The sequence below is a fragment of the Phalaenopsis equestris genome, unplaced genomic scaffold, assembly GCF_001263595.1.
Source record: "Phalaenopsis equestris unplaced genomic scaffold, ASM126359v1 Scaffold000428, whole genome shotgun sequence".
NCBI classification, from domain to species: Eukaryota; Viridiplantae; Streptophyta; class Magnoliopsida; order Asparagales; family Orchidaceae; genus Phalaenopsis; species Phalaenopsis equestris.
Genome location: NW_018164869.1, coordinates 4,975,888 through 4,989,458, shown reverse-complemented (window position 1 = coordinate 4,989,458; position 13,571 = coordinate 4,975,888). Strand labels below are relative to the sequence as shown.

Below are 13,571 nucleotides of genomic sequence, written 5' to 3'. Positions count from 1 at the left end.
GGGGGGGGGGGGGGGGGGGGGGGGGGGGGGTAGATTGGGGAACAACCTGTAGTGATATTGGTGGATAGCGAAGCAACGAAGTTGAAAGGGCATTTGGTGTTATGTTCATCTTCGACCCGTTCCTTCATGAAGGAGTTTGACACCTTCTTACCGAGCTTCCTCAAGATCTCTTAGAGAGGGCGGCTAATCCTCTCACTAGGAACCTCCAAGTCCTCCACTGTATTTTCTATTGTTGTTACCACCGTCGATGACCTCATCGACAAAGTCTTTGCAGCAATTGGAAGGGTTTTGAGTTCGTCTTTGAACCCATAAGAAGATGATCCATAACAGGTAATATTAAAAGAGGAGGCAGAAATGAACATCAGAGTGAATAAAGATACTACTACTTGTATCGGCCTTCCTGGATTCTTCGGGGAGTATTGGAGGCATTTCACTGCTTTCTCCTTTCTTCTCAGTCTTCTCCATGGATGAAGCAAGAACATTTTCATTCATCAAAGGAGAATACTACAAGATATTGGACATTTGATTTCAGAAACATTCGAACTACGATCAATGACGACGGAACGGAGGGCTAAAGGTGTGATCCCAAAACGATGAAAAATAATTTTGCGGTAGATAAATTTTTGAAGAATTTAATCCCTCAAAGAGAAGGCAGGCATTCTAATAAATGTTTCCGCGATGAAATGGAGTCCGATGCCCTCTTGAACGATGCCAAAAAGTGGCTCTTTAGTCTTCTTGTAGTCTCTCATTGTTAACAATATGTTCTGAGAATTAGGGAGCCATTTTCTCTAATACCATTTGATTTGATACATCTTTTCTAATACCATTTGATTTGATACTACATATGCTTTGTTGGTGAAGATCTACTAATGAAACTACTAAAACGTAGAGGTCTTGTGTGGACTTTTTTTTTTCTATGCAAGAGGGCCTTGGTCTTCTCTTGGGTTTCTAGATCAACCGACACCTTCACCTGATAGGATTCCACTTTGATTCATAGCCAATTACACTCTTATTCTATTGTTTTTGTTTGTGTGTTTATCTCATTCTTTTTGTCTTGCTGGGTACTTTCTATATTTGAATAAGAAGTTGCCAATAAAGAGACCACATGGGAAGAGGGAATGAGAGTTGATGGATGAGAGTTAGAACTCCCAAAGGTGTTGGCATGCAACAAAGGAAGAGGGCATATGGTGATTTTGGTCAAGAGATGAAGGAGAGGATACACGGGATCATTTGGAGAGGCATTTGTTATAATCACGCATGCTACTAGAGAAGAGAATTTTAGATTTTGAAACAACAGTCTTCTCTTCATTATAATGACAATCATAAACTCAAACCATGCTCCAAGATGGAGGAAGTTGATTACAAGTGGAGGAAGTGGGGTTGCATGAAAACTTCAATGTGAAGTTGAGGATTTGTCCTCATTTTACAACATTTGTTATGGAGAGAGCAAGAATCTCCAAGGTAAAAAACAAATCTCTTGAATGCTTAATTGGATATTGAGGCAATTTTTATTTGTGTGACGAGGTATTAGCTTCGAATCAACATTTTATAGTGTAAGCCTCAAAATCAGCAAATTACAAAAAAAAAAAATGTACTGAATTTAAAGTATGTTGTAAGAAGTAATATATTAATATACTAATCTATTAACAAGTTAATGTAACATATTAACATACTAAAATGATAAAAGTAATAAATAACGTTAACATTTAAATATTAAATCATGCAATAAGAAAAGTCACAAATATCAAAGTTAGATAATAATATAAATATTCAAAATAAATTTCATATAATTAATTTCACACTTCTATTGTCATCCATTAAAGTATGAACATAAAAAATCACTAAGGTTGGAAGTTCTAAATTCAAAAGTCTTCATCATTTATCATTTAATGAACCTTAATTACAATCATCAACATAGAAATTTACTTTCTTTGTTCATCTCATTCTCATTTGTGTTCATCTTCTCTCAATTATCATATTTTTATTTAATCAATATTAATTAATAAGAATATCTATTAGGTTTAAAATAATGACTATTAATAGTAACATGTTCAATTACATTTTTCATCGTGCATTATATGGGTGAGGAATGTTTACCAAGGTTATTTTGTTTATATTTATTCAATTTGATTGCATATGCCTGAACAAAATTGAGGCGAGGTGCTTTTTATGGTGGGCCTCACATTACGTGAGGCGTCAACATTATGCAACACCCAATGGCATAGCCTCATTGTGAATTTAAAAAAAAAATATTGAGGCGGGCTTTATATTTCGCATTTTGAAACCATACTATTGAAGAGAGTGTCCGTTTACTTGTTGATCTTTAGATCACGAAACACTCAGTTTTGAGCCTTATGTCTTTAGGCACGAATAACTAAAGATTTTAATTTGGATGGAGGGAAACAACTTCTTTGGCAAACTTTATTTTGAAGGCCAATTTCAAGATGTGAGCTAAAACTTGATTACAAGGGTACTTTGGCCTTGTATGATTGAGATTTGGGTTTACTTAGCTTTGGGAAGGCGGGTAAGTGTCTTTATTTTGTATTTTCGTTGTTAATGGATTGAATCCTTTCTCTTCTCCCGTTATTGCAGGCTTGCTTTAAGCCCAACCATGTAAATCTTGTTCTTCTTGTGTGTCATTGAGTTAAGCATTTCACTCTAAAAAATGAAGAGTTATGACATTTGGAGAATTAAGGTCGATAGTCTTCTTATCCAACAAAAACTTGTGAAGGCACTCGTGGAATGTTGATTGTGCTAGCAGTAATGATTGAAGATGAGAAGGGCGAGTACCTGAAAATTCTTTGACATTCCAGTGCTGTTTAGCCAATGATTTTTAGGATGGCTTGCTTTACCACAAACAATAGCATTTTAGAGGTTTCCAGATTTTAATGATATAATTCGTTACTATGCGAATTTATAGTAGTTTGAATGCTTGTAAGTATGCTGAATGTGTGTGGCGGGCATGCATGCTTGCATAAATGTTTTTTTCATAGGTTTAACATGTATATACTATACTTTATTTTTCAGTTTATCTGTTTTTAGGTTTAACATATACGAACAAGATGTTCTTTATATACACTGATAAGGTGCAATATAATTAATGTGCAATACGAAGGTTAAAATGAAGACTGAAAGTCGCATGGATTGAGCTCATGTAAAAAAATATTAAATAGAGTTGATGGTTAGTCAACCTTCAACACAAAGGGACGAAGTCGTTGATGATGATGAATGTGTAGACATTGTATTTTATTTACTGTGTGCTGGGTTATATGATCTATACACATTTTCCTGACCTCATTAATTCAACGCAACTTTGTAAACCCACATAATGTGTACATTGAAGATCATTTTAATCGTTGGCATTGATTTCATGTTAAATATTAGTGAGACAAGATGCTCACATAATTTGTACAGGCATATTTAATCACATATGTTTATGATTTATGGTGAATATGTGAATATATCTATAAGATGATAAATATATTTTTTATTAACGATTTTATAGATTCTCTGCTATGCTGTACTAGAGAAAGTAATCATTATGACATGAAAATTGCTTTATGTCTTTGTTATTATATTTTTTGGGTACTCCATCTGAGGCCGATGGAGAGAGGTTTGGGGTTTGTTCGTGGGTGGGCCGCAAGGATTTGCCTGCCCTTGACTTTCTTTGTGGTTGTGAGGGTCCACAAAGCAGAAAGTGGATGCGTGCATTATTTCAGTCTAGTGATAAATGTCGTTTCACATAGGCACCATAAAAGTGATAAAACCAAACATGGTCTAAAGGGGGTGGAATAGACAAAATATGCTCTTTAAATGTTTTCTCAAGCGTGTTATGCTCTTATTTCTGTTTCTACATCCCTATGCATTGCGGTTACATTTTCTTATTAAACTTTTTCTAAGAATCACCTAGCTTTCATTTCAGTGTTTTATTTATTTTTTGGGGCATCTACATACAGACTATACAATTCTTATGCGTCTACATATCTAACAGCCAAACTTTTATATTTATATTCATAATGCTCAAAATCTGTAATATCACATAAAAAATACCACTACTGCTAACTTTTTTAAAGTGAAACGCATCTTTGCATACATAGATTTAAGACACTAAAGTTCGATAAAAGTAAATATCAAAGTTTACCTGTTAGATATGTAAATATATATGAACTATGTGGTATGCATGTAAATCCCCCTTTGTATTGTTATCAGGGTTTCTTCTTATTCGTGGGAGAAGTTTACGCTAAGCACATTGCATCTTAAAAGTTGGTACTGGAATGGAAACTTTAGGGTTTAGCTCCTTTGGGTGAGACTTGCGATACTGGAAAAGTTCGGATAAGACTAAGGACATTGATAATGTTGTTGGGGGAAGAATATCAACCTTGTGTTCCAATCATCTATTATATTCTGTATTTACTCTGTTTCTTTGTATGCTTTAGCACTTATGGGAAATATTCAACTCTGTGATTCTGTGTCTGTTTACTTGATTTGTTTTCTCGACTTTTCTTTCTGCTCCTCTCAAACTCCTGATTGGTGGGAAGCCTTTTGTACATTTTTTATTTGAGTTTATTTTTATAACCGGGCTCTGACTGATCTTGTTTGTGAACAGGACAACTTCTGGGAAATGGGTGATACTGGCCCCTGTGGTCCTTGCACTGAAATTCATTTTGACCGTGTTGGTAACCGTGATGCTTCTGCTTTGGTCAACAATGATGATCCAACTTGCATAGAAATATGGAACCTTGTATTTATTCAGGTATCTCTTTTGAGAATTTTGTGTGCCAGTTTAGATAGTGTGCTAAAACCCACACCGGCACTTGTATTATTTTTGCATGCAATTTACTATTCTTCTACTCATGGTTTTAAGAGATCGATTCCCTCTCTCTCCCTTTTCTTTTCAGTTTAATAGAGAAGGGGACGGCAGTTTAAAGCCTTTACCTGCAAAACATGTTGACACAGGGATGGGATTTGAGCGTTTAACTTCTATACTGCAGAAGAAAATGAGCAATTATGACACTGATGTGTTCATGCCATTATTTGGTGCTATCCAGCAAGTACGTGCATAGCTTTGCAGCTGTTCTAGTTCTTTTTTTTTCCTTTTGAATGATATTTTGATATCATTTTTTTAAGGATACCTGTGTTGTTGTGCCATTAAGTTGTTTAGAAGTTTTGCTTTGAACTTGTAGGCTTTCAATGAATCTTCTCGTCTAACCATATGCAGGAGTCATATAACTCATGATGCTTGCTATTTTCTTTTTGCCAACTTCAGGCGACTGGAGCTCGACCATACTCGGCAAAGGTTGGGGCAGATGATGTGGATAAAGTTGACATGGCCTATAGGGTGGTGGCTGATCATATAAGAACGTTGTCATTTGCTATTGCTGATGGTTCTCGTCCTGGTAGTTACATATTCAATTTTTATATAATTATCTACACTTTGACCAGTGTGTTAGACAAACACATTTCGAAGACATGCACAATTCTCAAATTATGTTGCGACTTGCATGTGTTTGCTTTTGTTTGGGATTGTGCCATAAAGGAATTTTAGTTTTTCTTGTGGAAGTTCTTGTTTGTCTTTTTGAATTTTTCTCGAGTGCCATGTTACATTTCTTTTTTTTTTGTTTTGGGAAACATGAATGCTGAAACTGTAGATGATGCCAGCTGGTGCATCATCAGCCATATGGTCTTTAAAAAGGATTCTGTTTTCTGTTTTTTAGCTCTCATATAGACTTTAGTTTTGTTTTAAACTGAATTTTGTAATTTCTACAATTAAAATAGTGAATTTATTAAGATAAGGAAAGACTTTTTCAGGACCAGATAACAGAAGTAAGAAAATGTAATCATCACGTCAAGAGCTATAGATAACAAATGGTACTTCCCTGTTGAAAATATCAGATTTTAAACATATTTAAAAAGCGATTGTAACTTTCAACTCATCTTGAGAGGTGCACTTTGAAAAGTCGAATCCAATTGATTGAATGATTCTACATTATGAATCTTACATAACACATTTCTATAATTTTGCAGTTCTTTTTGTACCTTTACATGCGAATGCTTTTGCTTTACTTATGCTGTTGCATTGACAATTAAAATCTGTGATTCAGGCAATGAGGGGCGTGAATATGTTTTGAGGCGAATTCTTCGAAGAGCTGTACGCTATGGTAGGGAGGTTTTAAAAGCTCCGGAAGGATTTTTCAGTCAGTAAGTACTTGTTGAATGGAATAGATATATGTGAAACTTGTTTTTGATTAGAAATATAAATTTATTTATTTTTTTGACAGCTGTTTCTAGCTTGATAAGCTGTAGAATGGCATTGCATGTTTTTTCATTTTTTCAAGGAAATATACCTGAAATGTTATCTTCATGTGTATGCAACTTCTTGCATATCAAGAACAACTCTGGACAAGCATATCCCACATGATCAAATAAATCATCAGGCTATGAAATTTTTTGAATGTTTGAAATCTTCTATTATTGAAATTATTTGATGGGAAGTTATGCTTTTAATGCAATATTGCTTCAGTTTAATCCAATTTTTTTCATTTATTTTCTCAGTGTAAAACTTTGCTGCTGTTTGCTTCATATGCATAACATCATTTTGCAACCCCACGCTTGACAAAAAACATACCAGTAAGCCTAGAGTAGGTTTTCATTGGCGCTAACATGTTGGCTTGAGAGTAAATCGGCTTCATTCCGCTGACCTTTTTGTTATTGCAGAGATTTTCCAGATTGAAAATTTGGCAATGAAGATATTTTATCTTTATTATGCAATATTACAATTCCATTGATATCAAATTATCTCCTTTCTTTTGCTTACATTTGCCTTTATATAGACACTAATTCTATCGGAAATCAATCCAGTTATTTCCAAACTCGTGTCAATGTTTTATCAGAGTGGATTCGATCATCCCTACTAATAGGATGCCCTTTACTCCTTTTTCGCAAATCTTCTCACAAGCATCTTGGCAGCGCTGCCTTTGCTGATGTGTGTTTCACCCTCATACTTAACCTTAGACTAATGATAGCCCTTTGCGAGGTTCTGCCTGCAGCTCATGTTTCTTCTGTCTCCCACTGTATTCTCTTACACGTTTCATTTTGCATCCACTCTACTTTTGTATTGACCTTGCTACTGCACTTGGCCTCCTGCTCACATGTGTTTGCATACCATACCATGTTATGGCAGTCTACTCTCTTTTGTTTTCATATTCTCTCACATATAGTGCTTATCTTTTTGTTGCATCTGTTGCATTTACTATATTTCCTATTTGTCCTACTACTTTCTGGACGTCATCCTTCCATGTTTAATTTGGGTTGTTTGCATATACATCATCCATGTTTTAGATAACATGTGTGTTTCCTAACATCTTCATTGGTGCTTTCTTATTCACAATCTTGTTTGAGTGTTGAGCAATGACTGGTTAATTGCCCCTACCCTCATTTTAATTCTATACTGCTAATTGATGGCTTCATTTACTCTTTTCTTCGGAATGAAACCCTCCTCAAATATTTGTTCTAATATAAAAATCAATGGTACCGTCTCTTGTGGTCTAGGGCCTTTTTGGTTTTTTGTCATACTTAATTCTCTTGAGAAGCTTAATCAGTTGGACTCTTCATCTCCTAAACCATCGCACACTACCAAATGTACAAACTAAGTTATCTTCTTACTGTCAAATATTGTGCTTGCCTGTGGGCTCCGAAAATTTTAATGCCCAACCTCTAAGGAAAATGGCGATTAGAGAGTTTTATTGTGAGGTTCCATATCAATTTTTTAGAAGGCAGATGAGATAATAGATATGACACTATCCAAAGATTTTACTCTCATTTTGCGAGGAGTTTAAGATCAAGGTTCGCTATTTCCCTTAGGCACAAACATTTATGATTAATTACCCATCTCACTAACAGAAGAGCACTTTTGATTAAGGCTAGTCGTAATGTACGAAGTATTCAGTCTAAACATATATATAGCGTCAACAAATTTAAAATTTAACATTGTAAAATGATTATCGCGAGCTTAAGAGCGAATGGTATGATCCCGTCATCCCATTTTTTCATGATCCCTTGTCTATTTAGTCAGTGGGGGTAGTCGACCCAATATGACAGAAAAATTCTAAACTGTCATTGAGGAAAATATAGGCCACAACTATGACCGTAATATAATGGGGCCATTTGGCGACAAATTATCCAGTCGGAGGGCTCTGTTTATAATCATTTTTTTGTGTTGTCATTTAGCGGCAAAACCACACGGACATATGAGTGAGAACACATCCCGACATATGATTATTGATATCATTTTGACTCTTTGTGAGTTTGAGTCAACTTTAAATTTGTCAATCTTGACAAATTATTGTTAATGGTTGATGCATTTTTCACTTTAAGCTTTAAGTGATTTAATTTCATTTAATATTTTGAATTTAATATTTTAATATCTTAATTTTTTAAATAAATTTCTTCTGTTAAGATGTGCAATAGATATGCCCTCCTTTTGAGAAAATTATTACTTAAATATCATTAAAAATAGTCTCTCGTGAGAAGGATCAAACTGGCATATTTTGAGGCCAATCTTGTCAACTCTAGTTCTAATTAGGAAGATTCGATTGGTTCAACGGGGGCTTAGTCTCGCAAAATCAAGTCCCTATAAGGAGGAGAATTAGATTGGTCAAAGTGGACTTACAACCTCACCCTATAGGCAAAGGGGTCCATTGCTCGTGCAGCCTCAAGAACACATGTCTAAGTATTTAACAAACTTGTCAAAGCAATTGCGGGTGTTTAATACTTATAGTGCATAATTCTTAATGTATTTATATGATCTATTTGCACAAACTTTAAGGTATTTGATGTTCTTACAGGTGGTGTAATTGACTCGACATTTATAATCTCATGTACATATCTTAAGGCACTTAATATTCTTCAAGGAGGTATTCTCGGGGAATGTGAAAGCTGTATTATGCAAGATTTCATTTTGGAGCATTCTAGTGAAACGCCTGATGTCCGCTTGTATATGGAGTTGCAGATCCGATGACGTTCTTAATTTGTAATTTATGAATTTTATTTTGATTGAATTTTAGCATAAATAAGTTCATTTTAATTGTCTTTTTTGAGCGGCGTTCAGAAGGAATTTCAGCAGCCTTACAGCGTCATTCCCATATAGGGGGCTATCTTGGGAAAGTTAGGCCCGCCCATCTTCTAACCCACCCGTCTAAAAGATGAGCATGGCTCTTTATGTACCTTTGTAAAAGCAGTAGTAGATTTTCCCACCTTGTTGGAGCAACAAGAACATGTACTTCTATTTATAATAACTTTTTAAGCGTTTGTATTAATATTATCGTTAGTCTGCCTTTGAGCAGCCTTTCGAAATCCTCCCCATTTGGGAAGCTACCTTGGGAGTGCTAGGCCACTCGTTGGTAAGATGCTCATGAGTGATGTTTTGTAGCATCATGGACTGCAACACTTCTAATCCACCAGTCTAAAAGACGTGCATGGGTCTTCAGGCACCTGTTTAAAAGTAATGACGAATTTTCTTGCCTTGTTGGAACAATGAGAACATATACTTAACAAAAAGTTTCCTCGTTGCTTCATAATAAATCGAGCAACTACTTATTTTTTCTATGCATACCTTATGCGAAGCCGATGGAAATGCGACAAAGACATGGCAAATTGTCAATTCTCAAGCACTCTAAAAGTATACTCTCATTTTGTCCAAGACTTGGATTAGCCTTGAGCTTTGAAGAATTGTTTCAACATGAAGGAGAATGGGTTGTGGTGAGGAGAGAAAAAGGTGAGTGAAGTAGAGGGGGCCTTTTCATGTGAGGAAGCCGAGAATGAGATAGGGAGAGAATAAGTTTATATATATATATATATATTATTTTTTTTTCTTTTTCTTAATTGGCTGAGTGGACGGTGGAAGAATGGGTGAAAGCAAGTGATTGGCGGTGGCTTGAGCTTCACATGGAAGATAAGGTTTTTGATTTGTTTATTTATTATTCTTTTTTAAAGCACTTTAAATAAGTTTCCTCGCCTCAAATTTTTTGTCATCTACTAGTATAGGAGAGCCTAGCAATATGAGTGTCTTTAGATGGAAAGTTGATGTTTTAGACACGCTCGCATAGTCAGTTTTGTGATTGGAAATTGTTTTGGGTGTTTCGTTGACGGTTGTCATTTTTTACCTTAATTTGTGTGATGTTGCATTCAAGTCTTATCATTTTCATTGTGTCCGCTTTTTTCGATCATGAATGACCCCTTCTTAGGCAATTTCAACTCTTTGGACGTCCTCCTGCAATCTATCTTATGAATGGAGTTCGTCTTGACAGCTTCAAAGGTTGTTGAAGTGATTTGGACTTGATCCGCAAATCATTGCATTTGTTTCTTGTCGTTTTCGTCGAGTGGCCTCTATTAAGAAAATTTGGGCATTCTAGACACATTGACGAATTCCTTTTTTTTTGAGACAAGCAACAGTTCATTATTTAAAAGTTAGTTTGATGAAGGCTCTTTTCTCACTCTATCAAGTTAGTATTTAATTATTTGCATATACAAACTTATAGAAACCAAATGAACGGAATGTTTTTATTGAATTTTGACATATGATGATTATGTTAGTGAAGCGCGATAGCAATGATCTTACTCTAATTTTTTAGAGGGGAAAATAATTATTTCTTTTAAATTTTCTAAGACTCTGTTACAAGATAAATAGCAGGAGAAGGGCACCACATTAGGAATGCAATAAAATCTTTATGCTAGAAAAAGAGAAATAAAAATTTCCAATAAGAGCTAATTCTGAAAATAAAAAATAATAAAGATTGAAGATGCTAAAAAGGAAATTTCCTAAAATCACACCCCCCTCCCCCAAATCACTAAATGCTGAAGCATAAATATATATCATGCTCAACTTGCTTACAATGAACTCAACTTGTACAAGAATTTTTTTAGTTTACACACCTTTATGTCGAAATTCTCACTAAATTCTAGAGGTACATCCATGTAGATTTCTTCCTCCAAGTCTCCAGTGAGAAATAAATTTTTTATAGTCAACTGTTGTAGGGTCTAGCCAAGATTAGCTGAATGTGACAGAAGAACTCTTATAGAGTTGATTTTGCAACATGGTGAATGTCTCTTAAGTAATCGATGCCATATGTATGAATGAATTCTGTGACAACCAGTCGAGTCTTAAACCTTTTAAGAGTTGTCTAAATTATATTTGACTATAAACATTCATTTGAATTTTACAATTTTCTTCTCTCTAGATAGATCAACTAATTCCCACATGCCATTTTTTTCTAGGCTTTCATCTCCTCGAATATAATCTCCTTACACTTAGTAATTTTCAGAGCATCTTGCACAGTATTATGAATCTCTGTACATGACAAATATATGGCAAAAGCCGAAAAAATAGATGAGAGATTTTCATGTGACACATAATAAGACAATGAATGTTTGGTGCAATACTTAACTCCCTTACAACCAACAATGAGATGATTAGAATTATTAGATTTAGGCTTAGGGGCTAGATTTAGATTCAGGACTAGAACACTTGAAACTTGTATGAAGGTAACTAATCATGAGGTAAATGCTCAGTGAGGACATTACTTGGAAGATTCACGGATTGTGGGCAATACAATGGATATGTAAACTCTTTCTTTTGAGTTGTCCTTTGTCGTGAGTACACAATATCAAATGGTAGCAATGTCATAGTTCTTTTTCTTATTTCCTCTTTATTAGTTGTTATATGATTATGAACATCATGAGATGATACTGTAGGAAGATTTGAACCTTCTTCAATATATAAAAAGTTTTATCAAGTTTCTTCTGATATAGTATAGCTGGAATTTTTAGGTTAAACAATCAAGGTTGGGGAGATATTATTTTGTGGGTCTGGTTTGAAAAAAATTCTAAAAAGTAGTAGTCAAATCTTTGTTTTGTCCCTTCTCTCCTTTGACATGAGGTGAAAAAAAATGTTGTAATTCAAAAAATGTGTCATCCATGTAAACAAACTTTTTTCAGAAATTAGATCAAAATTTTTATAACCCTTTTAGGTGGGAGCATAACCAACAAACACACTAGGGGTTCAATTTTTTCTTGATTATGATTATGAATGTGAATGAATGAAGTACACCCAAATATTTTTAACGGTAAATATAAAGAAGAAAGCCGATTTGTTGGGTAAATTTTATAAAAAACATCAAAATATATTTCAAAGCTCAAAATTTTGTTGGGTTTTCTATTTATGAGGAATACAACAAGAAGAACGACTTCACCCCAAAGATATTTTGGCACCTGATTTGTAAATTACAATAAGTGTATATTTTTTCTTTCAGCCACATCATTTTGGTGTCGACACAAGTGCTTTGATGAACTATTTCTTTTATGAAAAAAATTAAACCAAAATATTTTTGAAGCACTCTCGGCCATTATTACTTCATAATATTTAAATAGTTTTTTGAAACTATATTTGTACCATGGTGTAAAAGTTATTGAAAATTGTTTTCACTTCAGATTTTTCTTTCATCTGCTTTACCTTGTGTGACCATCAGTAAAAATAACAACAAAAAGTTTACAATGACCCCAGATATCACCATGAATCAAAATAAAAGGCGTGGTTGATTTGTAAATTTGGGGAGGAAAAAAACACACAATGATGATTGACAAACTAACAAACTTTATATTAGAAAGAATATAATTTTTCTATTTTGACAAAAAAAACTAGGAAACAAGAATTTTTAATAGTAGAAATTAGGATGATCTAACCTATTGTGTCATAACATAATATCATTGTCTTTAGAAACAAAACTAGAATTTAAACAAGTACTTTGATAGTCTATTTGTATCATGTCTGTTGTCAAAATAATAGATTTCCTCCTTTTTTTAGCGTTGTGAATCCTCTCAGTGGTCAATTCCTAATACTCACAATAAGAAAATAAAAATTAATTTCACATTGATAATCAAAAGTAATTTTACTATTGAACAATAGATTACATGACAAATTGAGAATATGAAGCACATCACAAATGTGAGTTTAGTAGTTCATATCTCAACAATTATTAAGAGGGAACCATGTCCATAAGATGAGAATATTTTAGAACAATCAATCATGTGACCAGTTACATCAGAATCAATTATTCAAGAAGGAACAAAATTACATTTAACACCTAATAATGCAGTGGCTACAGAGTACATTTTTGTACTGAAGAGCAATGAATTCGGTGATAATTTTGGAGCTTGAAATCTGCAGGTGCTTGTTGACCTCAATTTTCGTGAGGTCTAGTATTCCTCGTAGGAGTTAGGATCTAGCCTTAGGGGTCTTCCTGCGACTATCTTAGAAGTGGTGCCCGCCTCGTTTTAGTTCAACCTATTTCCGTCCTCTTTTGGAGTTTCGCGTGTGCAGTATCGACTTCTAACACTTAGAAGGATGAAACCGACATGAGGAAACCCAAAATGGATTCCTATAGGACATTCCCGAGCCTTAGGGTGACCTTCTGCACAATTCGCACTCCTGCGCGCACCAGCTTCGCAATTCGGAGAGTCGACGTGTCCGATCGCCGTAATTCACATTGCCTGCACCGTTATTTGCCGAGGGCTCGAGT

The 13,571-nt window shown here is 34.6% G+C and overlaps 1 protein-coding gene across 1 annotated transcript in view; it reads left to right on the top strand.

Annotated features, from left to right (window-relative positions):
- Window positions 1-13,571, top strand: part of LOC110027399 (alanine--tRNA ligase) — a 49,406-nt gene that overhangs the window by 4,429 nt on the left and 31,406 nt on the right. Inside the window, exons 3-6 of the mRNA XM_020728813.1 lie at window positions 4,607-4,753; window positions 4,899-5,051; window positions 5,267-5,396; window positions 6,102-6,198. Coding sequence (XP_020584472.1) covers window positions 4,607-4,753; window positions 4,899-5,051; window positions 5,267-5,396; window positions 6,102-6,198 — 527 coding nt within the window. The remainder of the gene's footprint in view (window positions 1-4,606; window positions 4,754-4,898; window positions 5,052-5,266; window positions 5,397-6,101; window positions 6,199-13,571) is intronic.